The 27679-nt window shown below is 40.9% G+C and overlaps 1 protein-coding gene across 6 annotated transcripts; it reads right to left on the bottom strand.

The window, feature by feature from the left end:
- Positions 1-377: 377 nt before the first annotated feature.
- Positions 378-27160, bottom strand: RACGAP1 (Rac GTPase activating protein 1). 6 transcript variants are annotated; one of them, XM_081821635.1, is made up of 18 exons: positions 27008-27160; positions 20332-20420; positions 14423-14458; positions 13884-14086; positions 12727-12863; positions 11511-11580; positions 9573-9626; positions 8825-8905; positions 8097-8214; positions 7412-7542; positions 6596-6760; positions 5282-5377; positions 4792-4990; positions 3488-3593; positions 3179-3311; positions 2917-3052; positions 1885-1993; positions 378-1558 (listed from the first exon to the last, which is right to left on the bottom strand). In XM_081821635.1, the coding sequence occupies exons 2-18, from the start codon at positions 20414-20416 to the stop codon at positions 1483-1485; spliced, it is 1935 nt and encodes a 644-aa protein (XP_081677761.1). In that variant the 5' UTR covers positions 20417-20420; positions 27008-27160; the 3' UTR covers positions 378-1482. The 6 variants fall into 6 exon arrangements, with proteins under 6 accessions (XP_081677761.1, XP_081677762.1, XP_081677763.1 ...); XM_081821636.1 differs by having other exon boundaries at positions 20332-20416; positions 27008-27152; XM_081821637.1 differs by lacking the exon at positions 27008-27160 and adding an exon at positions 21515-21635.
- Positions 27161-27679: the final 519 nt, after the last annotated feature.

Raw genomic sequence — 27679 nt, forward strand, 5'->3', positions numbered from 1 at the left:
CCTCAGTTAATCATCCCAGCTCACTCCAGAGGCACTTCCAGCAGTGAAGGATGTTCCAGGCAGTCAGCCAGCCAGTTGTCTTTTTTTTTTTTTTAAACTGCACCATTCTGGTCCCTGAAGACTTGTTTAAAAAGTTTGGTTTTTGTTTAAAGTAGTTTCTTCAAATGAGAGGGTAACAGTCAAAGGACAAATCTAGGACTTCAATTCGGACAATGAAAGAGACTGAATGAGAAACGCAGAAACAAACTCCTGGTGGGGGCCACACTGGGGGATGGGAGAGAATGAAAATGAACAATGGACCAAAACACTGAGGAAAAATATTTTCTTTAAAAAGGCGTTGAAGGTTACCTTCCAGGACAAGAAAACCAACCTCGCAGAACTTTTGAAAATACGATTTACTTTTTTCCAAATATTATTCTAAATAGGTGTTTTACAGACAAAGGTGACTATGGGTCAAAAACATTCTACAGAAGAAAGCATTTTTGTAGACATTGGAAATAATTTTAATAAAAGAAAAAGTTCTTATTTATCTAGATGTGGCTATGTTCCATAGGAAGATTTTAGCAACCAAAGTGCAAAGACAAAATGACTGTGGCTTTTCTTGCCACACAAAATATTGACAATCTCCCCTTATAGCCTACTCTTAATTGTGAACTGGGACGCCAGATAGACGGCATAGGACCTTTAGAAGTCGGGCTCCAATGGACAAGGGGACAGGAGGGTCAAGCATCAGAACGAATTCAACTGAAATACAAACTGGCTTTGACCCCAAGCAAACCAAAGTCCAGCCAGAGGCCCATTAGAGATAAATACAAGTTGTAGTATCACTTTTACAAGGTTGTGCCACTTAACACTATTACACCTAATCAATCCGAATCGAAGCTAATAAGCACACCCCCATCACTGGTTCTGTCCTCACCCTATCCATTTTTATGAAGGCTCCACGTTACAGCTGAGTTCATACTGGGGGAAGGGGACCTCCAAGTTCTCAGAAGGAGCCATCCTAAATCCTCTGTCCAACCTTTCTTTACCCTGCCCTCCCACCTCCCACCCTGAGACAAGTCAGTCTTAACCAAAGAGGTGCAGCTTCTGTCACTGTCTCATGGAAATTCGTTCTAAATAACACCAGAGAAGGATCAGTCATGAGCAGCATTTGGCTTTAAGCCAAAGGGAGGCGCCCGCCCCAGCCCCCCCCCCGCCCCCAGTCACAATGAATTCCATATTCTCCCTTCTACCGCTGTAAAGATCTCCCATCTAAAAGCTCCCAACAACGACAGCACAAGGTGTTGATATGACATTACTTGAGGAGAAAGAGAGGGAGATATATATAGTTTTAATAAAACCCCCATGCACAATTAAACTTGATGAAAAGCCTGGAGAATGCTAAAAGTAGTAATGAGTACAGGAGGCTGCAGAGCAGAGAATACAGGTGCGCCCTTCCTTGCAGCCAGGGAATGCGGGCAAGTAACAGGAGATGTGACTTCACTTGAGCATCGGAGAAGCAAAAAAGTTGCCTTGTCGTCCTAGGTTGGTGGCAGACTTGCTTTTGCTCCCAAATCTACGGAGAATGAACCAAAACAGTATTCTATGAAAAGAAGGCAAATAAACAACTCTAACATTACTTGATATTATCAGCTAAAAACAGGAAACCCTCCTCAACTACTCGGCAAACTACTCTTTGTCGCCTGAGATGAGAGAGGAGAAACAAAACCTTTAGACCCTTTTCAAAAAGGGGTCCTTATGGCTCCAGATTAGCTTTTAAAGGCTAGCTGCTAGCTGAAGGCCTCATTCCATTTTCCCTTCAATACGAGCTTTGGTATGCTGGGAAGAGAGGTCTAAGGAAAGAGTCCTTTTTTAGTTCCCAAGCCAGCCGGTTCCACATACCTGGGCGTGTTCTTGGTGAGGGTGGAGCGCACTCTCTGTGACAGGGAACTAGATGAAGGAGTCTTGAGAAGCTGATGCTCAGGAGTGGTCACAGGCCCCAGTAAACTCACTTCAATCAAAGTTAAGACATATTTTTAAAGGAAGGGCAAAAAGAAAAGCACCCTTGTGGGTGACCAGTTTTCAGCTGAATACCCTATGAAGCACTTAAGAGCTAAGGTTAGAGACCCAAGCAAAGTCCCAGAGATCATTTTTGTCATCGTCTGTAACACACCAGTCTATCTTCTGAACTATGTAGGCAACTGCTCAATGAATAGCTGACATTCACTTCCTGATTTAGGCCATTCTCAAACTCCAACATTCACAAACCTAACGTTTGACCACTTGATTCTTACCTATATTAGAAAAAACAATGGTCTTTCTTAAAAAGGATCTTGTAAAAATGAGAGGTCAAGTCTCCAATGCCAGTAAAGTTGGAAGAAACCAAACTCAAACATTTTTGGTGGCAATACAAATTGGCAAAAGCCTTTAAGAAATCAAGTTGGTGAAACATAAAAATGTTCAAGCCCTTTAATTCAGCGATTCCCACTCCTGGGAATTTAGTATTAGGGGAAACAGAGGTATATACATATAATGCTGATATCAGCACTATTAGTAACTATGGAAAATTCAAAAATAACATCAATTCCTAATAGAATGTGTTAAGCAAATTACTATTTACAACCATAAAAATGATAAAATTATATAGGAACAAAAAACATTCTCACAATATGCTAAGTGAAATAAGATCAAATTCTATCTGAATTGTTATTATATTCCTAAAATACCCATATGTATAAGGAAAAGAAGGAGAACCACGTTCCATAAAAGTGAAAAAAGAAGTTAGGATGGTAGAACTGTACAAATTTTCTTTTAATGTTAGAATCCTCATAACAAACTTAATTTTATTGAAGAATATGAATTCGAAATAGCTCTAGCAAAGGCAGGGAGAGGGTACATGGCCAAAACCAGAGAGGGAGTCAGATCGGGCCTTACCTTTAATATCTGGTGTCTGTGGTGTTGAAAAGGCATTTGAGTTTTCAATGACATGCATGGGGTCAATGTTCTCTTGTTCCACCATCATGAACTGACTCCAGTATTCCAGGGGCAGTGAAAGCAGGCGTTCTACCACCTAAACAGCCACCAAACAGGTTAGCACACTTCCAAAGCTTAGGGCCTACCTCTCACCACTCTCTCATGTTATCATGTCAAACAGGTTTATATATATATTTTTTACATATACAGTGCACTTGCCTACCTTGGGCTGACGCTTGATGTCCTGTAACATTACCACTGGATCTGGATTGGGCACAGCATGGGCAACTATGGTAGGCCCGAAGACTTTAGCCAGATTGGCCACATCCATTTTAGTGTTTGGGCTCTGAGCCACTCTAAAGCAAGAGAACACTCAATTAGAAGACTTGCTCTTCTGCTTAAACACAGACCAAAAGATAAGATCTACCAGAAAACAATTCACCCTTCACATTCCCTCCCTAACACCCAACCCGCATTATGTTCCCCTTGGCAAATTCCCAAGCTCCCAGAAGCAAGTTTCTGCTGTACTCACCTCTGCAAGTGAATCATGAGGAAAGCTAATGTGTCTCTGTTGGCCTGGGGCAGTTCACCAACAGCCTGGTACATGGCAGCTATGCTGTTGTCCTCATCTGTGAGTTCTGCAAATGAAAAGAGAACACCAAGAGCCCTAGACTTCTTTCCCTTGACAGCGTGCTTCCAAGTGATCGACCACAAAGTCTCATCTATACAGTAAGCTTCTGAAACTTCTGATTAGGTTCATGACTGCATCAAACTCCAGTTTCATTAACAAGCAGGACACTGGCCAACAGCTCAATATTAGAAATCAGAACCTTTAAAAAAAAATCGGCTCCTGCAGTTAGGGAAAGCAGCTAGCAACCCACAACTGCAGCGACTACAATTACCAAGAAGGTGTTCGTTTATAAACCATGGTCAGGGGCCTAGTATGGACCAGGTACTATTCTAGGTGCTCAGGTAAAGCAGAATTAAACAAAGACCTTGCCTCATGGAACTCACATTCTATTGGAGGAGTGAGTCAAAAAGCAGGTATCTATCAGTTAGTGCTATATAGTAGAAGCTAGAAAGTAATGGGCGCAGTTATTTTGGACAAGGTGGTCAGGAAAGGTATTTCTGAGGACAAGATACCCACAAAGAAACCTGAAAGAAATAAAGGAGCAAATCATGCAAATACATTCCAGGCTGAGACAATAACGAATGCAACGGCCTCAAGAGGGGAGTAAGCTTGGTTATGTGCTAAGAACTGCAAGCATCCCGGCGTATCGGGAGAAGAAAGAAGGGAAGGTTGTTGAGATAAATGATTCTAGAGACGTAACCAGGAGCCGAATCCTACAGGTGGAGTCTTTGGGGCCATGTGAAGGACTGTGGATTTGATTTTGAGAGCAATGGGAAGTCACTGGAGAAAACTAAGGACAGAAGAGACATCATCTAATTTAAATTTTGGAAAGACCCCTCTGGATACTGTTTGAGGATCATACAGAGGGCCGAGAATAGAAAGAGGAAAATCAGTAAGTTCTTTTGCCACTCCAGGATGACAGATGTCAAGAGTGGTAGCAGTAGGAGTGGCAAATTTCAATTTTAAGATAAATTTTACAAGACCTTTGCTGACAAGATCCACAGTCCTTCACATGGGCCCCCTGTCAGTACCTTATATAGTTTAGAGAAGAAGAGGACAGGCACCAAGAACACTGATATAGTTCTTCTTCCATCAAAGCATGTGTGCACCCACAATGTTGCAGGCATTGTACTGAGTGGTACAAGAAGAATCAAAATTTCCTGCCCCTATGGGACTCACATTCTAGTAGTAAGAGCTCCTCTTACCTGCCGCCTCCATGAAAGTCTTGTTTAGCCGAAAAGTCAGAAGGGGTTCTTTGAGATTTCGGAGGAAGTCCTTCAGGAGGCTACAGATAGCGTGGATATCATCCACTTTGCTGAGGAGGGGTACAGTTTTCACTCTGAGGAATTTCTCTTTCAGCTCTTTTACTGTCCGGTCACAGCCAGAGATCCGATACAGGCCTGTCTATTATCAAGGTGACACTTTCAGTTAAGAACTCCTAATTATTAACACAAATAACAAATTCACACTCTCTGAAGGTAGATTTTTTTTTTTTTTTTTTAAGAGAGAGTGGGGGGCGGGGGTGGGCGGGAGTGGGAAAGAGGGAGAGGGAGAGAGAATCTTAAGCAGACTCCATGCCCAGCTCGGAGCCTGACACAGGCCCAGTCTCACAACCCTGAGACCATGACCTGAGCGGATATCAAGAGTTGGTGGCTTAACTGAGCCACCCAGGAACCCCTGAAGGTCGACTCTTACCTCAGTCAGCCCTCTCTGCTCAATCTCATTTACGCAATGGACAACGATGGAGGGGATCATTGGAGAAGTCTGGGACACATAATCTGCCAGCATTCCCTGAAAAGAGAGAGTTTTAAATTATTATTTATACCACTTAGACCAGCAAATCAAGACTAGTAGGAAAAACCATCTCCAAACTAATACTCAGGCTGGGACATCAGGTTTACTTTTAAACTCCTATTCCCAAACCATATATTAGAACAGAGACTCTCAGCTGTATTTTTCCTACAACCCCAACAGGACTGATCTATGGTCACATATACCACACTCTTGCATGAACAAGTAATAAGACCACTAGCTACAACTCTGTCCCTGCTTCTCCTCTCCTCAAGGGCCTCAGAAAGCAAGCAATAATGAGATTACAGGTATGGTCTTTAATATGAACTAATTTATTGTTCTAAAAAAGAAAACCTTTTTTACCCTTTAATTTTTCTTAGAAAAATTATTTAACACAACTCACAGTTGATCGGGACACAAACCTATCTGTAGAGGAGAACTCCATGGTTCTCTATCAGAGTAGAAAAAATTTGTAACCAATTACATGCACGAATAAGAACTGTTAAGATTAAAGAAAAGTAACATTTGATTTGCTAGGGGCTGGGTAGCAGCATAATCATTTTGTTCTGAATCTTGTTAATGTTATTCATACAATAAATAATTTCTTAATAGATTGAATCAGTTTTTAAAAATAAGCAATTGAATCTTAATAGCTTAGTATGGGATACCTCTAACATAAGAGGAAGTACATTCACAGATGAAATTATATGATGGCTGGAATTTGTTTCAAGGTAATTCACTGGACAGGGCCAGAAGGAGGACATGGGGGTACTGATAAATCAAGACTGGATATGAACTAGTAATCACAGAAGTTGAGTGATAGGAACCAGAAGTTAGTTATCCTAATCTACTTCTGTATATGTTTGGAATTTTACAAAACAAGAATAGGATGTGGAGCAGAAGGAAGAAAAGAGGAAGAAAGGAAGGGGAAGGGGGCGGGAGGAAGAAGGAAGGAAAGAAGGAAAGGGAGGGAGGGAGGATGAGTAGGGAAGAGGGGAGAGGATGGAAGGAGGGAAGGGAAGAGAAGTCTGGTATAAAAAAGTTACTAAACAGACAAACCCAAGCAGGACTCGGCTGCAAATTAACATTTTATCATTTCTCTTCATCATTTGTGGGAAAAACTATGCTTGGCATCACTAATTTTAGGATAAAAACTGACATTAAGCTTTGAAAAAGCTAAAGAAGCGGTAACACGAGGACGGCCCCCATAGGTTCTACCTCTCCAATCTTGACAGGCGTTCCTATTAGGGTAGGAATGCAGGGAAGGGGACAGCGGTCCCGACATTCTGGATGAGAGACCACACGACAGTCGCGACACTTCAGAGACAGCTTGCCAAATTTTATCCGCTTTCCACATGGAACACAAGATTCAGGTTTAATAACCTGAGGACAAAAGAGGACAGAAATAACAGAGGGGTCTGAATTAGAAAATTATCATCATCAACAACCAGCATTTATTAAGCACTTAGGATGTGCCAAACAACTTCCTAATCTCTTTACAAATACTTGTATAATTCTCACAATAGTCCTACAACACAGGTTTTGTTCTTTAAGCTAAGGAAACAGAAGCCAACAAGGCTGTGTAATTTGCATACGGTCCTCCAGCTGGAAGGGGGCAGTGTGCAGTAGTGGAAAGAACCTGTTGACAAAATCTCCACGTTAACTCTGCCACTTGCTGTCCTGTGGCTCAAACAAAGCAGTTAACTCTTCTGAGCCTCAGGTTGCTTGGCTTTTTATGAGGAAATCCAATGGGACAAAGGTAAAATGTGCTATATTCAAGCATACTATGTAAATACATATCACTAAAAAGCATAAACAACTGCTTCTGAAAAGCTGCTTTAATGTAATATTACTCACAGAATGGAAATATATAGACCCTCTGTAACCAGCAGTCAGCCCTGAAGAGTAGAACTGAAAGGAGATCTGACATTTAACTTTCTAACACTAAGTTATTTAAATCTGTTCCCGGTATATATTACTTTCACAATAAAAAAATTAAGTGTGCCCAAAAGAAGAAAGAGCGATCACATCTACCGTCTTAGAGACAAAGTCATGCAGGCGCATCCCTCCATTACTCTGTGGAGTGCTGGAACTGTCTGTCTCAGTTCTTGGCTCCAGCTGCCTATTGCTCAAGGTGGAGTCGCTATTCCAAGGTTGCAAAGTACCTAGAAAACAAGCAACTTTAAGCTTCTTAATATTTTGTTCCTTGTGAATTTTAACCCCGATTTTAATATAACTAGTAGACAACCAGTAATTTGTAACCATAATCAGAAGCGACAACAATGGCTATGCAGAAAAATCATTTCAAGAATAATGAGTTATGGGGCACCTGGGTGGCTTAGTCGGTTGAGCATCCGACTCTTGGTTTCGGCTCAGGTCATGATCTCATGGGTCCTGGGATCAAGGCCCGTATGGGCCCATGCTCATCGGGGAGTCTGCTTGAAGATCCTCTCCCTCTGCCCCTCCCTCTCTCTCCAATAAATAAATAAATATTAAAAAAAAAAAAAGAAAGAAAGAAAGAACATATTATGTGTGAGTGGCACAGGCCAGGCTAGCAATCCAAAGGTAGAGTATAACACAGTGCTCTGGCCTTCGGAAAGCAGGAGCAAGAAACTACCCACAATATCCAATCCCTGCCTCAAAGGGTTCTAAAAAGCCAAGTCTCCCGAAATTTCACCAGTTGTTTTACACAGGCGATTTAGCTACAAACCCAGTGGACCTGTTTTCCTTCGGCTTCTTGTCCAGTATGGCACAGTCTCAATTGTGGACACAGCTTCGATGGGCCCGCCATCATTGGGAACAGTCACTGTAGTTTTTGCAACTATGGATTCATTCCCCTGAAACAAAAGTAGAAATGAGGGAAGGACAAACATGTGAAACTAATTTCCCCTCCACTATAGGGTAATTTTGGAGTGGTTGAAAAATTCCTGAATCTTGGTCAGGAACTACAGACCCAGCTCAAAAACACTCCGTTGAAACCTCATACTTTCGAACAGAAATATAGGTCACAGAGGCATACATACAAGCAACTAAGAAACAAATACAAAGCTGACAGTTGTTTACTCAGTCAGAGTGATTCCATTCATATGGATGATAAGGATCCTATTATTACATAGAAAAACTCACCAAATCTCTCTCTCAAAATAACGTTGCAGGGTTGACTCAGGATTCTATTTATTTAATTATTTATTTGAGACAGAGAGACAGAGAGAGCGCAAACAGGGGGAGGGGCAGAAGGGGAGGGAGAGGGACAAGGAGACTCCCCACTGAGCAGGGAGCCCAACGTGGGGCTTGACACCAGAACCCCGAGATCATGACCTGAGCCAAAGTCAAATGCTTAACCGACTGAACCACCCAAGCACCCCTTGACTCAGGATTCTTCATGGCTGGGGCCACTAACCTCTGATGTGTTCACAACCACAATTCTCTTGGCCTGACTATTCTTACCTGGTCTACTGTGGAGCCAATGGAACGAGTCTTCTTTACAGGTCCAGGGGGACCATCAATGAACTGTCGGCTACTAGAGCGCTGGAAAGGAGACAAAGACCAAGGAGTTCAGTGCGAAACAGAAGTTCTGAAGCACGGAAAATAAAATTATTCCATTAGACAACTCGGGTGAAAGTCCTAGGTACCAGGGCTATGGTAAATAACAATATCCTCTCTCTCATTCTATTTCCACATGAAGCTTAAGTTGTACCAACACAAAAATGCTCTCAGTGCCCTAAAAGAAACAAACAAGCTTTGGAAAAATTTAGATGACAGCACCAGAAAAAGTCGAGCTGTAATCCTATCTAAGGACATGAAGTCTTTGGAAACATATTAAGTACCCTAAACAAGCACACACGGAGCTCTGCATATCCCATTATACACACATTTCATCTGAAAATTCTATTAGAGTACAAAAGTCCTGCGTAAAAATTCCTATGACAACTCAAAACAAACTCAAGTATATTCTTTTCCACTCCATGAATGAACTAAGGCAGCCAGAACAGTGAAATAGGAAAGGTTCTGTCCTGAGTTACTACCCTGAGGATCATCCATACCACCCCCCAGCATGAATTCATTTGTAATGGGTGTTTAACTATGGTTAGAGCAACATGTCAGGAATGCTGTATCATGGAAAATTTTCTAAAGAAAACTCCTTTATTGTAATTTTGTAAAAACAACAACAAAAACTAAACAAAACCATACGTACCCTCTTTTCTCTCTTCTTCAGTTTGAAAGTCTTTACCAAAGAAGAATCCCAATCCTGTTGACAATTACACTGCATTAATTTCTTTCTGTTATTAGGCCTCCCCTAAACCCTGTGCAAATAAATTTACAGAGAACTTTAAAGGCTTTTTGAGTCAGACTGCGTAACTTACAATTTCGGCAAAGGGGAAGGGAGGGTCTCAGGTGCTGTAGCTACAGAGCTATGGTAAGTTAACTTGCTTTCTTTCCAAAATTGAAGCTATTATAATAGAGTCAGGAGTCAATACCACAGAGGCAAGAAAAGGTTAGAGAATCAACTTCTGTCGTGATTATCTTCAGTGCCTGGTCCTTTATTTCTGACTATTTCTGTAATTAGTTGTAGAACTCACAGAATCTCAGGCACTATACTGATCGGGTTAGATGTCCTTCTTACTCTTAAGGGATTGCTATCTAATCAGACGTTCTGTACAATGTAGCCACTTAAAAAGTTCTAGTTCAGGTTTTACATTTCCCAAACATCCCTCTTCCTTGGGCCCCAACAAAGACATTCACCACTGGAGAATTATGTTTTTTACCGTGGTCTAGTTTCACTTCACTTAGTTTAACCATTTACATTCATGTGATTTCCTTACTCCTAATAATCCCTGAAAACACAAAACCCAGAAACAGTAGTACATAGCAACTGGTAGCTTAGCTAAATGAAATCTAATCTCTCCAATTCCTGGTCACGTCATTTAATTTAGCTACTGATTATTTGATTCAGTTTGGGTTACAACAGATACACCATAAGTAGGTCTAGCTCCAAAATCAGCTATTAATATGTTCTCATTTTATTATATATCCCAGACCTATTCATATCATTCCTTATTATTTATATCTATAAAATGGCAATGATTTCCCCAAACACTGATTTAGGACAGAATGCTCCTAGCCCATATAACAAGTAGTCATCACTTCTTTCACTATCAGAAAACCAACCACAAATAACCTCCTGATTTATTGCTTTGTTTGCTAGCTTTCGGCCAGTAAAACAGGCAAGATACACAAACCAATAAACCACCAGTCTCTGAACGTCAAAGACTGAAATATCAAGAGATGACCTTTTATGTAGAAACACCACCATAAGTTAAGAAAAGGGTGCTGCCCAACAAAAGCAGGGTAACAAAGAGTTTAGACCAGTTAATCACAGTTGAACAAAGCACTAAAGAGTGCCTGGAAACTTTGTCAGTCTTCTGGCTGAAGACTGAGAGCACTGGTTTCCTTCTAATTGTGAAGTATGACTAAGTTTTCTTCAAGAACCAAACTAATTCTGAATAAGGCACAAGTCTATTCTCTCCAAGAGCAGCAAATAAACCCTGCCTGGGTAGAATCTTACTAAATTTTTTTTTTTATTGCTAGCTGGGGCTTTTGAATAAGCCAAGATACAGTCAATTAATACATGTAGCTCACAGATCCATTAAATAAATTTAACCTCATACCAAATCCTGAATTCTATATTCTCACTTCCAGAAACTAAATATATAAGCCAGTCTCTTATAGCCTGTGTGGATTTTTATTTTAAAATGCTAGCACAGGGGCGCCTGAGTGGTGCAGTTGGTTAAGTGTTTGACTCTTGGTTTTGGCTCAGGTCATGATCTCAGGGTCTGAGATCGAGCCCTGCTGCATCCGGTTCCACTCTCAGTGCAGAGTCTGCTTAAAGACACTTTCTCCCTCTCCCTCTGCCCCTCCCCTACACCATGTGTTCTCTTTCTCTCTCTCTCTCATAAATAAGTAAAATCTTTAAAGAAATTAATCAATAAAATAAAATGCTAGCTCAGTATCTGTAACACATCAACTAATAAAACAGTAATAAAGGAATTCCAGAAGAGAGGACAAGAGAGAGATTCCTGAGGGAGCAGGGGTAAGAAAAATAGACAATTCTCAGAGATCAAACGTTTATTACCAGCGATTCGTCAGTCTTGTCAAAGCTGATATCTGATAAAATGGAACCAGATTCGTCAATAGTTGACAATCTAGATGAGAGAAACAACACAGTATTAGATACAGAAGACTCTGGAAAATAAAATGCATGAACGCTCAGAACGAGTCACAGTGGTCAGGTAACACCAGCAATTTCATAGCAGTGCCTTCCTATGGCGACAGCTACAAGTTCAAAGCCTAGTTGTGGTGGCTGCTTGCTATGGTTTCCATGGGAGAGCGTGGCTGTGCATGCATGAGGACACACGCAGCACAGCTGCTTTTTCGGCAAAGACCTCACAACAGCAGTTGAAAGTTACAGTCAGGGCGCCTGGGTGGCTCAGTCGGTTAAGCGACTGCCTTCGGCTCAGGTGATGATCCTGGAGTCCCGGGATCGAGTCCCGCATCGGGCTCCCCGCTCAGCGGGGGGTCTGCTTCTCCCTCTGACCCTCTCCTGTCTCATGCTCTTTCTCTCTCTCTCTCTCTCTCAAATAAATAAAAAAGAAAGTTACAATAGCATGGGTGCTACTCCCTGCTGAACAGGCTACTAAAAATTCACAGGCAGAAGAGTGAAGTTTAATCTGATCCCAATTGTGGGTGCTTTCTACAAGAAAGAGTATTACCCAGCATTAGCTTTTGAAGAAATTAAGCCCATATATCCTCTCAGTTATAAAGATTCCCCATAAAACAACCAGGCAACAAAATAAATAGCACAAAGAGTGCTGACCTTTCCCTACGTATTGTATTGGGGGTGTTAAATTCTAAGCCTGGTTGAGACTATTTTAAATAGTGATGCAGTGGAACCAAAATTATTGTCTGGTCTTGGCTCACAGAAGGCCTTCTAAACCAGAAGAGCTACAAGAGCTCTCTGGAGAGTAAACACTGAAAGTACTGCTGAACTGCCACTTTCACCTTTAGGTTTCTTAGCAATGAGTGGGATTAGTTATTGATGTGCAGTTTAGCACCAACATCAAAATTTTACCCATGGTGAAACAACATCCTAAGGAAAGATCAAAAACAAAAGAAGATAAAAGAAATTGGGAGGCCCCTGTGCCTTTATTTCCCACCCACCCTTCCTCCAAAGTCGTATTCTGCTTTATTCAGCACACATTCAGAAGCAGCCTATTTAAGAATTCAGATAGCAAGAACTTGTGACAGCAGCGTTGCTCGTGATCAGATAACAACAGATGCGGTTTCCCCACCTTTTGTTCCCAGCATTGCCGCTGGACGGCTGGCCTCTGTTGAGAAAAGCCAGAGCTGATTTTTGCTCCTCACTTAGTTGAATGCTGCCAGATGTGTCACACATGAGCATCTCTCGAATCAGCTGAATCTGTCTTTCCTGCAGACCAAAGCAGAGTAAAACATCCTAACTAACCAGGAGAGAAACTTCACCTCAAATTTATGGGACAGGCAGACCAGAAGACATTAAAATACAGCATTATGCAAATGAGCCTTCAGGAAAGCTGCTACAGCAAGAGCATATTAATTCACATCAAGCCCAGATTGGGTCTCTGATTTCTGACTGGTAAAATGAACTCCATCCAGAATAGTGGGCTTTCTGCTACAAGACTTTTGGGTCAAGCTGGAAATCCAAGACAGTATTGCAAAATGAGAGTCCCAAAATAGATTTCGCTAGCAAAAACAATTTAGTGTCATTTTATCAGGACAATTATTGGCTTCCTCTATGGATCAAAGCAGCCACCCACCTTTCTAAATGGTGGAGCAAAATGCATTAAAATGGATACAAAGCTGTGACACACTGGAACCAGTCAATTTGAGCTTACTGAAGCATTTAACACTGTACCAAGATGGATTAGTGCCTCCTCATGAAGGCCTTCCTTTGTACCATGATCCATCCTGGTACATCAAAATGACAGTGTTCCACGTTAGTCACATTGCTCAACTGACTGAATACATCTAGCCCCTTACCCTGAATTAGGAGCAGTAATGATGGAAAACCTTAGAGTTGTCTTGCCTGTATCAATAACAAAGTACTAGCTATTGACAAAAGGATGAGGCTATTCTGGGCAGCATGAGAGATAGCCAACATCTTGTGACAGACCAAGCATGCCAGGAATTCCCTGCCTAATTTTAATTCTTTAAATTCTCATCTGAAATCTAGTAAGTAATAGTTTCAAGTCTAAAAGAGAAAAAAAAATTTAAATTTCAGCCTATGAAGAGCAGGGTTCCTACGCTGCAATTTCAGCTCCAATCAAGGCCAACTTGTCAATGGATGGGTTGCTTTTAGTTCTTTAATGTGGAAGAAGAAACTGAGTATAACTGGCAGGTGGAAACATGACCAAATGATGCCGCCCCCTCCCCCCACTGCCACAGTTCTGGTGTAGAGAACAATACACACCAGCTTTTCGCAGTCAGCCTCAGCTCGCTGTCTCCGTTTGATCTCGACATCCACCTGATTGCGTGCGTGCTTCAGTTTAACATCCAGAGCACTACGCTCAGTCTCTGCTTTCATCAAAAGATCCTTGTACTTCCCCAGCTCGTGGTCTGTTCTCTGCCACTTTTTACGGAAATCCTCAAAGTCCTTTGCCAACTGGATGAATTCTAAGGAAAGAGGGAAACTTCAATAATTCGAGCTCCAAACACAGTACTAATGCTCTAATGACTGAGTCCTCTAGTCAGTTTTCCTCCAAATATATAATTAAGGGACCAGCTAAACTCTAGACAAAGCCAGCTGAAAATAACCAGGAGCAGATCCTGGATATATGTTCATCACCCTGCATGACAGCTTTGTGGAGAGCAATTCCTGTTTCAATTGGCCACTTACTTTGGCTTAGCCAGTGGCATCTGCTATGGAATAAGTAACTCATTAGTCACCTGGCTCCAGATGTAATACCAACACTGAAAGCTCCTGAACAGAAGGCAATCAAAGGGGGATACCTTTGGGGCAGCTGTCGCGCACCAGGACAGTTACAGCTATAAAACAAAAACAGCCTCCTTTAGAGTCATGCATTGCTGCATCAGAGAGACGTTAAACAGCAAATTCAAATGTAACTGCTGTAATATGCTCCAGTAGACGTAGATTAATATTATAGATGTCTAGGCCTGCAATTCCATTCAACTATATAATTATACAAATATTGATTTGAAAGTAAAGAGCCAATTTGCTTGTGCTGTTTAACACTGCCCTGAAGGGTGTATAAACGTTTCAGTGGGAAAGACACAAGAAGAACAGATCATACTAACTTTGGGTGAGTCACTGAAGGCGTAATGTGGACTCTTTCCACATGTCTGCAGAGAGAGCACAGTGCCTCAAAGCATGATAACCCTGGTGGCATTCACGCTTGCCACCTGCTATTGGCAAAGACTGTTCTACACTGCCTTCCTATTTTCTCGTTACCCTTGATCTATCTCTAGGCATCACTCCCCACCACCTTCATGGAGGAAGTTCCCAAGGTGTACATCCGCTGCTGGCCAAATTAACCCAGTTTACAGCTGAAACTAGGCCACAGGCACACAAAGCTAGCAGATTCTTGGGTAGTAAGGGCACCTTTCCTGTTTGAATTTAACCTAAGAGCATAGAAACAATGAATATAGTGCCCTTTTCAGTCTTAATAATTGGACTAAATTTCAAACTTACAAATTAGACTGCCAATTCAATCTAGAGAAAGCGTCTTACACAAATGACACTTCAGTTTGTAACAAACAACAGGTTTTAGCAGAACAGGATATTATGACCTAGTTATCTTAGACAATGCAACTATCAAAGATAAATATATGGGGCGCCTGGGTGGGTCAGTTGGTTGGGCGACTGCCTTCGGCTCAGGTCATGATCCTGGAGTCCCAGGATCGAGTCCCGCATCGGGCTCCCTGCTCAGCAGGGAGTCTGCTTCTCCCTCTGACTCTCCCCCTCTCATGTGCTCTTTCTCTCTCATTCTCTCTCTCAAATAAATAAAATCTTTAAAAAAAAAAAAGATAAATATATGTACACGTATACATACATATATATATATAGCTACAATTCAAATAGCTTTAAATAGTATGTTGGTTTTGTTAAGTTTAGAACACATAAATTTTTTTCCTTCTTAATTTAAAGAAAAAGAAAATACATCCTTTTGCCAATTTAACTATTTCAACAATGTAGATTCACAAAAAATTTTTTTAAAGAGCTAGTTCTTAGCCATGTTCACTCTGGCAATTCTTCAAGTACTACACTTATGATTTGTGTACTTTTCTGATGTATGTAATAGTACTTCAATTTCAAAAAAATAAAGAACAAGAAATATACTTTTCAACTACACGTCTAAAAACTTTCTAGCTCCACACTGTGGTCCATTAAATGTTTCTAAATATAGTGCTCCATACACACTCAAATACCTACTGAATTAAAAAACAATTTTAAAAATGAAAAGATTTCCACTGGGGGTGCCTGGGTGGCTCAGTTGGTTAAGCTACTGCCTTCGGCTCAGGTCATGATCCTGGAGTCCCGGGATCGAGTCCCACATCGGGCTCCCTGCTCGGCGAGGAGCCTGCTTCTCCCTCTGACCCTCCTTTCTCTCATGCTCTCTGTCTCTCATTCTCTCTCTCTCAAATAAATAAAATCTTAAAAAAAAAAAAAAAAAAGAAAAGATTTCCACTGGACCTAATTTTGCTCATTTGTTTGTTCTTTAGGACACTCCTTTTTTAAAAAAAGATTTTATTTATTTATTTGAGAGAGAGAGAGAGAGAGAATGAGTGGGGGGAGGGGCAGAGGGAGAGGGAGAAGCAGACTCCATCCCAGGACCCTGAGATCATGACCTGAGCCACCCAGGCACCCCAAGGACACTCCTTCTTGATAAACCTTATTAAATTTGGGGTTTAATCCCTACTCATTGTTAATTGGCATATATTATAAGTCTAAGTGAATTGGACGATGGAACTCAAACCAAATAAAGTATCAGTTCATTTCCAGGAAATAGTTCCTATTTTAATAGTATGAATGATTCAATTACTAGTTCAACTTGGTTTGTGTTAGACCAAAACCAGAACATTTGCATACCTAAGATATTACTTAGGTACATTTCTGTTATGAACTAAGTTTGCCAGGATGGGTCAAAATGGCACGTTAGATCACAGATCAGGAAAAATTCTGATATTGGAGATCAATAAACATGGCATTTTTTGGGTCAGTTTGTGAATCACAATTCCAACTTGGTACTAGCCCCTGTCATGAAGTACACGTTCAAAAGATGTATTAACTTCCTTTAAAGAGTTATGTATATATTAAACTATGAAATGCATCTATCAAAAAGGAATTAAGGAAAATTTCCTTAAAACAAATTGAGGATAATCTCTGATTCATTAAAAACAAAAGAGCAACAACAACAAAAAAAAGGATTTGATTCATTGTTCAGCAAATAGATTAAAACCGTCCCAGAGGGGCGCCTGGGTGGCTCAGTTGGTTAAGCGACTGCCTTCAGCTCAGGTCATGATCCTGGAGTCCCGGGATCGAGTCCCACATCGGGCTCCCTGCTCGGCGGGGAGCCTGCTTCGCCCTCTGACCCTCCCCCCCTCATGCTCTCTCTCTCTGTCCTTGTCTCTAATAAATAAATAAATAAAAATCTTTAAAAAAAAAACAAAACCGGGGCGCCTGGGTGGCTCAGTTGGTTAAGCGACTGCCTTCGGCTCAGGTCATGATCCTGGAGTCCCGGGATCGAGTCCCGCATCGGGCTGCTCAGCGGGGAGTCTGCTTCTGCCTCTGACCCTCCTCCCTCTCATGCTCTCTGTCTTTCATTCTCTCTCTCTCAAATAATAAATAAATAAAATCTTTAAAAAACAAAAACAAAACCGTCCCAGAGATCTTGTTTTCTCAGCTCACTCCTCCTGGTGCCTTTGCACAGGCTCTTCCTTGGTTTTCCCCATCACTCTCTAAGCTTCTTAAGGGCAAGGGCGCTGTGTCTCTTTTATCTCCAGTGCCTTGTAGCACACAGTAGGCACTTAAATATTCATTGAACAAATAAATGAAGAATTGCTGTTCAGATCAAATTTAAACTCCAGGCATCCAAGCCCACCTCACCAGTCTATTCAAACTTACCTCCCACCACTACACAATACCCTTTCTTGTCCCTGCTCCCAGAACAGACCCATGCTTATTTCTGCCTTCTCCCTTGTGATCAAGCTGTGTACTCCAAACAGAATGCTCTACCTACACTCTTCTTTATGTATCCATTCTAGTCCCATCTGTTCTATGAATCCTTTCCTAATCCGTTTGTTCCACATTACATTTTTCTATACTTCCCAAAAGCATATATTTTGACACTTGTATTATCTTCTGTTTCATAAGAAACCTATCTCTGAAACTTAAATACCATAATCTCCTTGAAGATAGGCACCAAGTCATATACACTGTAGTATCACCTACTGTACACAGCGCTGCACCTACACACACTAGCATTGTGTTGGTACAAAATAGCTACCTGATAAATATTAAGTTCTATTTATTCCCAATTTACACACCAACGACATGAAAAAAAATTCAGGCAGCTCATGATAAAATAAGAATAGAAGATAAAAACAATGTAGACCAGGGAAATCAAAGATAAGTAGGTTATTACAGTCATTTTATTTGAATATTAACCTTCACTCTGATCTTTCAGGAATCTTGGACTTAGCTAAAAACAACAACAACATGAACAAACCTATACAAGGAGAGAGAAAAATGAAGTGACCGATGAAAGACAAGAATAAAGAGTCAGGATACTTAACCACGGGAGGAATTCCTAGGATCAAAGAAGAGGACAGAGACTGAGGTGGTTGTATAAAGGAGATTCTAGAGTCTAGAAAACATGAAGCCACCCTATTTACTCAAAAGCCAACATTCCAAGTTAGGGACTTGGAGAGGGAGGCAAAACATACCTCTATTTTAGAACAGGAATCAATGGGAAGATAGAAATGTTTTTATAAAACAAGGATACCTGTAAAAATAAATATCTAACTTTTTCGGCATAATTACTTCCAAAGTATTTTCACAACTAACTAGTCTCTCATTTTTTATCCACAAATGCTCACAGCACTCCCACAAAGATAAAGACATTTGAATTCCTATTTTACAGATGGAGACAAAGACACAGAAATGAGTTAAAAGTCAGCCCGAGTTATTGGGACTCCAAACCGTAGATTCCTTCCTCTGCTCCCATATCCTATCAGCTGCCTCCTCATAGAGATCTTATTATCACAGTCTCTTCTACCCATTTCCCCTTATTTCCCTCTTCACAAACACCATTCTACTTAGGGCTCCTTCTGCCTCTTCCCTGAGCTATGGCAACCACATCCTCATCAGTCTCCTGGACTCCCCCTCTGCCAGGGTCATCTTCCAAAAGCTCTGCTCTGATTATGCCACTCCCCCCTTACTCCTATTCCCCTCAAGCCCCACACCCGCTTGCCTCCACCCTAAATGCCCTCCTTCCTCTGTGTCTGTTGGGATCCTACCCTACATCTACGGCTCCACCCCACTTTCATCCATGAAGCCATTTAGTCAGTCATCCCTTTCCCTCAACTCAACATGTGCTAGAAGCTGTTTTAGGTTCTTGCTAAATATTTGCTGAATGAGCCTGAATTTTAAGATCTCTTATTCAATACTCTTCCCCACTGGGCTCCAAAGTAATCCATCTTCTAAGATGATGTGACCTCAAAGAGAAGCCTAATTAGTCTGCCATCATGGTTACTGAGCTGGTTATCAGATGATAGGGTCATGCAACAGCTATTAAGAGAGAGAAAATAGAATATTGTTTTAAAAGGTCTGTAAGTGGATAAGAGCTACTAAAAACATCAAATAAAGAAAATGCTGAATGGCATAAGCAGGACACCATACTAAGTACTGTGAAGATCAATAAATAAATAAATAAATAAATAAATAAATAAAGGTTAGAGACACAGTTCTTACATTACTTTTTTTTTTTTTTTTAAAGATTTTATTTATTTGAGAGAGAGAGAATGAGAGAGAGCACATGAGAGGGGGGAGGGCAGAGGGAGAAGCAGACTCCCTGCCGAGCAGGGAGCCCGATGCGGGACTCGATCCTGGGACTCCAGGATCATGACCTGAGCCGAAGGCAGTCGCTTAACCAACTGAGCCACCCAGGCGCCCTTACATTACTTTTATACCAATGAGACTGACTTAAGAGCAACGCTTACTAAATTAGGTATTAATGAAAATCTGAAATGGAAGATGACGGCAACCCAAAGAAAAGCTGATAAAAAATAATTTCCTTAGATCACTTAAGTCAGGGCCATCAGTCCCCCTCCTTCTGCACTAATCTACTTCCCAGACCATCGTTCTATCACCACCTCCTTTTTCTCCCCAACTCTCTACCCAATTTCAATCCTTTCTTCCTAAGAATCAAATACGTGAAATAGGTGAAAGCAGATGAACAGTCCCTTCTTCAAATAGAAATTATGACATTTTTCTCCTCTTCAACTGAAAATGTTTTATAGCACAGAGGGAAAGCCCAGGATAAAAAATGTAGACAACAACTACTCTAAAGAAATAAGCAACATCCTTGGAACTTCAGATTTTACCCAGTTCTTGGTATGAAAGTGAAACTGGCAACTAAATGCCAAGTATTCAATGGAAAGAGACTCTTGATAATGAAGGAAATCTGGGTACACCCACTTAAGAACAACTATAGGAAAAAAGCGACCAGTTAGAATGAGTGTCCATTAAGCTCTGACCATGGATGAGTGACCATCATTTTCCTTTTAGGAAGCCCAAATGAAAAACAATTTTTAAGATTAGAACACACTTCAGCTTTGCAGAAAACCCAAATCTGAAATCTGTTTTTTCTCTTCACACAGGCCAGCTCAGGATGACTTACGGAGTTCATTTCCTTCACTGAGAATCTCCACCCGGCGTGCAAGCTGCTCAAACAGATTCCGCAAATTCAGCATCGTCGTATCCATCTTTCTGCCAAGAAATCAAATATACATTAGGGGTCCTGCCTTCTCCCCCAGACAAAAGATTCGGTAGCAATCCAATATAGCCATCAGTGACTAACATCTGGACTCTTCCATTTGTAGCTACCATTATAAGGATCTCAAGCCAACAATCAGTGTTTTGTATGATCTTTATTATAAAAACAAAGTTGGAATGTTTAACATTCATTTGAAAATCAGAAAAGCACTTCAGACCTCCAAATATAACATCCCCTTCCTGCCTACTTCTTTTCCTCCACTCTGCAATCACTCTGGAGCTGTGAGGAAAGCAATTAAGGACAAGCATGTCAGTTGATTACTAGGTGACCAACTATAAAATGTGGCTCTTAGTCTATTGATTAATATGCTTTTGCCACTTTAATCCTTCTGGACTTTGAAGACCTTCAACGTTAACTTAAAAGGTTTATTTTTAATTTCATTTTTAGCTAGTACCCCTATTGCAACTGCCTTTTAAAACGCAGGACATGGTCAGCACATTTCCTACCAACGGCTCAGATGACGTCACACGAGTGATTAAGTGAAGAAATTGCCAGCTCAGCAGCACAAGAATTATTTCTGTAATGCAGGGCTCTCTGTTGGGACTGTGTGCAGGGACTATGTCTAATAAATTTATACTAAGTATAGGGAAAGGATTATGTTGTACCACATTCTGGCGTCAAGGAGACAATACACCACCTTCACAGTTAGAATGGCAAAGTAAAAAAATCATTTGCTACTGTGTTCTGTGAAGTGAATTTCAGGCTTCATATTTCCCCCCAAAGACCTGCTGATATTACATTAAAAACGGTGTCCTTACAGACAGTTCTGTTCTGAATAGACTTTAACTGGAAACACTTTGAGGAAATAAGGTCTTCATTTAACAATCAAGAAAAAAAGACATCAACTGGACGTTACAAAAATTATCAAGGAAATGAAATAAAAAATAAATTTCATTTGAAAATTGAACGTCCTTAGAAATACCATTAAAGGATTCTTGTGTTTCTCCAAACCACCCTTCAACATTCTGGTCTAGGTCCTTATTTCATGCATCTAAATAAAATTTTAAGAACTCTTTTATGGGGGCACCTGGGTGGCTCAGGTCATGATCCCAGGGTCCGTCCGGGGATGGAGCCCAGCATCAGGCTCCCTGCTCAGCAGGGAGTCTGCTTCTCCCTCTCCCTCTGCCCGCAGCTCTGCCTGTTTGTGTGCTCTCTGTCAAATAAATAAAATCTTAAAAAAAAAAAAAGAAAGAAAGAAAAAATAACTCTTTTATGAAGGTTTAGTGATTTTACAATGTCTGTAAGATTGTGCCATAAGCTATGAGGGTAAAAAACGAAAAACAGAAAAACCCACAAAGGACAAAGGGATATATAAACAAAGATATTTTCTACTAAATGCTACAGAGTTATTCATTTGTACTCAAATGATGGTTGGTCTAATAGCCAAAAAGCTTTCAATTCCAAGCTTGGAGGTAACATATACCTGAATCAGAGCTGGAAACCAAGATTTTCAAATGGCAATGTATCTGTTCCAAGCTACATAATCACAGCAAGCTGCTAAGCAACCAGACTAACAAATTTATTACAAAGATCTTTCTCTAAACTAAGAACAAAACTAAAAGAATAGCATGCAAACTGGCAGGAAGAGATCTGGAAGCCGTGGAGATGCCCATGGATTTAACAGTATGACAAAACAGGCACATATACCCAGTGCTACAGGGCAGGAGCAGGGCATTCAGTAGTTTATTCAAATGATGATTTCCTTTGGCTCCAGTAAAAATGGGAAGAGACTGATCAAGTTTAATGTAGGGCACTGATTTCCATTATCTCAGCAGTCATCTATACATTCTGAGACTAAGACAGTGAACTCTGCACATAGGAAAACTTCTAACTGCCCAAGAATGCAGAAAAGGAAGATTTCACAGTGCAACTAGAGTATTAAAAACTGGTTGTTAAAAAAAAAAAAAAAATCAGAAGGTTTGTTTTAAATGACAATACAACAACCTGATCCTTTGTCCCCTTTAAAAGAAATCCTCACATTTTCTCAAGTTCCTCTAGCCCACTATTCTTCTCGCCTATGTTCTTTGTGTATATCACTCCCTAGAGTGAGGGTTGTGGGGAGGTACGCTCTTGAAAACACAACCAGATTCCTAAAAAGACTAAAGACACAGAGAACCTACCTGGGGACATCTCCTCATTTAAGTAACGGTTATCTCATACAACTACCTCCATCTACGTTATTGTCCAAACATGCCTGGTACCCAGGAGGCAGCTGTTTAACTGAACTGCCAGTGCTCTGCTATAAAACAACAGAGGTAACCTTCAACTGTCAGACCATCAGACTCTCCAGATTTAGAGTTTTAGGAAGGGTTTATGGATTTTTTTCTATTCTTCCCTCTCGACACCAGATACTCCCTAAAATTCAAACCTCCAATCTCTCGAAGAACTTATCAAACTATCCCATGTTAGTCATTACAGCTCTCCAGATGATCACCCATCCTTCTCCAGCCTCTCTCCTAACTGCAGTCCTATAGCTCTTAATTTGCGTGGGATGCCCTGGAGGTGAAGCTTGATTCAGAGACTTTGTTCTATATCAGCAACTACTCTACCCACTGACCTACTCCACCAACTCTCAATTTTGATTTCCTTATTATTCACTCAGTTCCAAACCTCAGAACCACCTTAAGTTACTCCCTTTCTGACAAGTATGATCACCATACCCGTGGACTCTTCTCTCATGTTCTCTACCCAACCACTAAAGGAGTGTTCATGTGGGTGAAAATGTGACCCAACAGGAAAATTAGGCTGTCCTCATTCACTTCAACTGACCTTTTCCCCACTGCTTTGCTCAGTTGGCATTCAGACACATACACCTTGCACTCTAATTTCACTTTACCACATTTCTACCCTATATCCCCGGTAGACTGTACATGTGAGAGGAGAAACCTTACCTTTGGCACTACTGTATTACACACACACATACACACACACTCAATATTTAAAAATAAATAATTGATAGGGGTGCCTGGCTGGCTCAGTCAGTAAAGCGTGCTACTCTTGATCTCAGGGTCATGAGTGGGAGCCCTATGTTGGGCGTAGAGTTTACTAAATAAATAAATAAATAATAAAAGAAAATCAGAGAACACATACACACACCCATGAGTCTACTGTCAAAAGAATTTCCATTCTTCCTGAACATCAATGTGTAATATAGATGAAAACTGAAACAAGAGTTTAAAAAAGGCGTGGCTTGGACAGAAGCCCTAGGATAAAGTTTTAGTTCTTCTATTTGCTAGTATAACCTGGGGTAAGTCAAACTCTGAGACTCATTTAGAAGTGGGAACAATAACATTTGGCCTATTGACCTCACAGAATAGCATCAATTCACTTAGGTAAGTTTTATAATGTATAAACTGAACCTTACTATAGGGTATTATAGTGGGTATGACATTTTTTTTGTTTTTTGTTTTGGTCTGATAGTTGTTATTTACATCCTACCATAGTGATTACCAAATCATAGCTGGAACCCAGACCAAGAAGAATGGAGAAGACAGCAAAATTTGACCAGGTCTAGGCTCTTTAGCAAGCTGTCTTACATTGAGGCTTGTAGCATCTGAAAATAGCTTTTCCTCTAACACAGGTTTACTTAGGGTAATCCAAAAACGGCACTAGCAAAATATAATCCTCTTCTCTTTATATGCCAGGGGACCATGTATTTTTATTAATGTTCTATAGAAGTGACATTCAGGAATTATTTATAGATGACAAAAATATCTTTCTGCATCAGTACTAACTCTGATATCTCTGCCAAATTGTAACTCAAAAAGCTAAAATTTACTCATCCTATTCAATGTCAATTAAAAATGATGTTAATTTTCCTGTTGGGTCACATTTTCACCCACATGAACACTCCTTTATTTCTCCGCCTTTATTATTTAGCTCCATAGCTAGGAGATACACTTATGTGAAAGGAAACAAAAACAAAGTCATATTGTAGTACATTGCTTTGTAGCTGTAAAACAGCTGTCACTTTTCACTATAGAGGCAGCTGCCTTTTGGGAAAGCTGAAATGATCCCTGTGTATAGCAAGGAAATCAGTTTGTGGAGCACTTTAAACAAAAAGGTGCTAGAGAATCTCAGCTGTTATTGATGAGAAGCCCCAGAGGTGGAGAAGTCACTATGTTACAGATTCCCAATCTGTGAGTATCCCTGAGGGAGCAATTTCACTTCACCAGGAAAGAGTCTCAGCTTGATGTGATTGCTTTGAGTCCCCAATTTAATTTCAATCACCCAGCCAAGAGACAGACATCGTCCTTCAGAATAACAGATTATTACAGATCTTAACTGCAGAGTATCCTGGGAAAAGTCTCTATCCTCTTCTTCCTCCTAGAAACAACATTATTAAGAGACCTATACATCACATTTTAGATCCATCAAGGGTGTTAAATATTGTAAGACAAAGCAATGGAAGGTTGTCTGAGTTTTTCAGGAAAGAGTTTTAATGAAAAACATTCTCACAAACATTACTAAATCTGGAGATTCCCAAGAATTCAGCAATACAGGTTTCCCACTGCCAAAGAAAACCATTTCCTAAGAAAGTCTCAATACTACAAGATTCTTTCATATGAAAGCATTTCAGAGCAATTCTTTTTCCCAAATGTCCAGCTTCTGCTTTACTGTATAAGAAGCCTCTATACAACTGGCAGACAGAAGGAATATCTTGAAACCTAATGTTCTTATGAACAAATGAATTGCAGAAAGAGTAAACAGAATGTTCTCAGTCCAACGTGAATGAAGACTAAAATAAAAAGATGAGTTGAATTATTATTTCTCAGAAAATTATTACCAGTTTAGTATACTAAGGTCTCTTTTTTCCTTCCTATTCTGTGGATTCTTCCCATTCTGCAGTGTTCCATTCTTCAAGGTCTGGTGTCTTACCAATTCACTAAAACATTCCCTAACAGTTTCAGTCCAAAATTATTATCTCTATTATTGATAACATTCATTTGGCAGATATAAAACACTGCTTCAACTGTGACTTTTCTAAGTTCAAAAAAATTAATTTTTTTAATCGTGAAAGTTACATGCATCTCCTTAACTAATCTTTGCCCATTATATACTCGTATCTCATAATATTGCAATCATAGATTGATATAACTTTGTGTTTTGCTTTTCTCCATCACGTTTCCATTAAGTTACAAAAAGTTGATTAGCGGTTATTTAACGATCCTCTTCTTTGGATATTAATGTAATTTTCAGTTTTTCAGTTACATCTACCTGTAATCTCCTGCATGGTCACTCCCTCACCTCCTTCAGGGATTTATTCAAATGTCGTTTTCTCATTGATGTCTTTCCTAACTACCCAATTTCCAATTGCAGCCTTTACCCCCTACACTTCTCTGCTTTATTTTCCTCCAAAGCACTTGTCTTCACCTAACATACTTTCATATTAAATTCTTTGTTTATTGTCTGTCTCCCCAACAGTTTAAGTTCCAAGAATGCAGATTTTTGTCTGTTTTGTTCACTGCTGAGCCCCTGTACCCAGAATAGGGCCTGACATTTGGCAAATGATTAATAGACATTCACTGAATGAATTAATTGAACATCACTGTGAACAGGTTTTTTTCTTTAGGTGGCTGTATTCCTTAGAATAGATTTCCAAGGCTGGGATTACTATATCATAGGGTAAAAACCTCTTATAGCTCTTGATAAATATTGCCAAAATATTTTCTAAAAGGGCTATACTAATGTACAGTATACTCAATAGGGTAGAGGCCTACTAGATTCACCACAGTTATCTTCAGTTCTATCAGCCCAAATAAAGTGCAAGCTCCTTTAAGGCTAAATAAGATTGTATTGTACTTACATTATGCACTGATTAAATACCTGTTGAATGATTAAGCTATAGGAAAGGCGCCTTTTCTAAGCACTTTCAATAACTCGAAAAGCTCACCCCACACATTCAAAAGAATAATGACATTTCTTAAAAAAAAAAAAAAAAAAAAAGCCTTATCTTCTCACCCACCCTACGTTGCTAAACACTCCCTCCGCCTACGAACGAAATCCAGGGAAGAAAAACGTACGTGAAATTGTAAAAGTAAGGCCTCGTTTTTCCTAAAGCTAAGAATTCGGATGGGACAGGCAAGATGTCATTGCTTCAGCCAGCCTACCTGGATACACACAGCCCACAAGGGAGAGAGGCTCCACTTCAAGCCGCCCCCGCCTCTCAAACACCAGGGCTTCTCCCTTCCAAAACTCCTTGCTCCTCTGAAGAGAATGGGGGTATTACCCCACCCACTCTCAAACTCTGTATTTAACTTAAAGTCACTTCTTGGGGGCGGTTCCTGCCCTGTTCAAGCCACCACCTCAAAAAGACGCCCCCAGCTTTCCGCAAAACACAGCTAGGAGAAAGAAGCCCCCCACTCCCAGCCACCACCCATTCGGGCCGCAGCCTCCCCCGACCCGTGGAGAGCCCCAGAGGAGGGGCTGTAGGTGCCGGTCTTCTCCCTGAACCCGCGGTGGCCACGGCTCACCACCTCGGACACCCTCCCTCCTACCACACACCCAGAGTCAGACGCACCTGTTCCCGCAGCCTCTAGCGCCCACCTGGCCGGGTCCGCCTGGCCCCACTTGGGCCGCCTTCCTCTTACTTCCCTCCGCACCTCACCCAACGGCAGAGCGGCACCGCGCCTCCAGCTAGGGTTTGAAATCCTGCACCAACCAATCACAGAGAAATTTATTCCTCCCGCGCTGTCCCTCTACGCTGCGACGCACGCAACAACGCCCAGGGGTAAGGAGGGGCGGGGCCAGGGCCGGGCATGCGCTTGCTGATAAAAACGACGCCAAAGGCAGCCATTTTGACTAAGGTCAGCAGATGGGCGGGGGCGTTGTCTGTCTTTAGGGTCTCTCCTCCCCAGATCCCTTTCCTGAAGCCGTTCAGGATACCATGTTGACTAAGGGCAAGTGATACTTCCTGAATGGCCTTGCTGTTTTTTTCCCCCCAGGCAGGAAAATAGAGCTTTTGGAAATTATCAATTGAACAGTGTCAAGTCCCGCTGTTGAATAGGAAGAATTCTGGAAGGAGATAGAACAGTTATTTGTAACCATATTTATTGAGGTATACAATACCTTAATTCATTAGTACATTCATCCAGCTTTTCACTTGACACACATTTATTGAGTCCAAGCATAACAAGCGCTATACTAGGTATCAGAAAAATAAAGATGAGGGGTGCCTGGGTGGCTCCCTGAC

The sequence above is a fragment of the Leptonychotes weddellii genome, chromosome 5 (genome assembly GCF_054177405.1).
Source record: "Leptonychotes weddellii isolate Sample4059 chromosome 5, ASM5417740v2, whole genome shotgun sequence".
Taxonomy (NCBI): domain Eukaryota; kingdom Metazoa; phylum Chordata; class Mammalia; order Carnivora; family Phocidae; genus Leptonychotes; species Leptonychotes weddellii.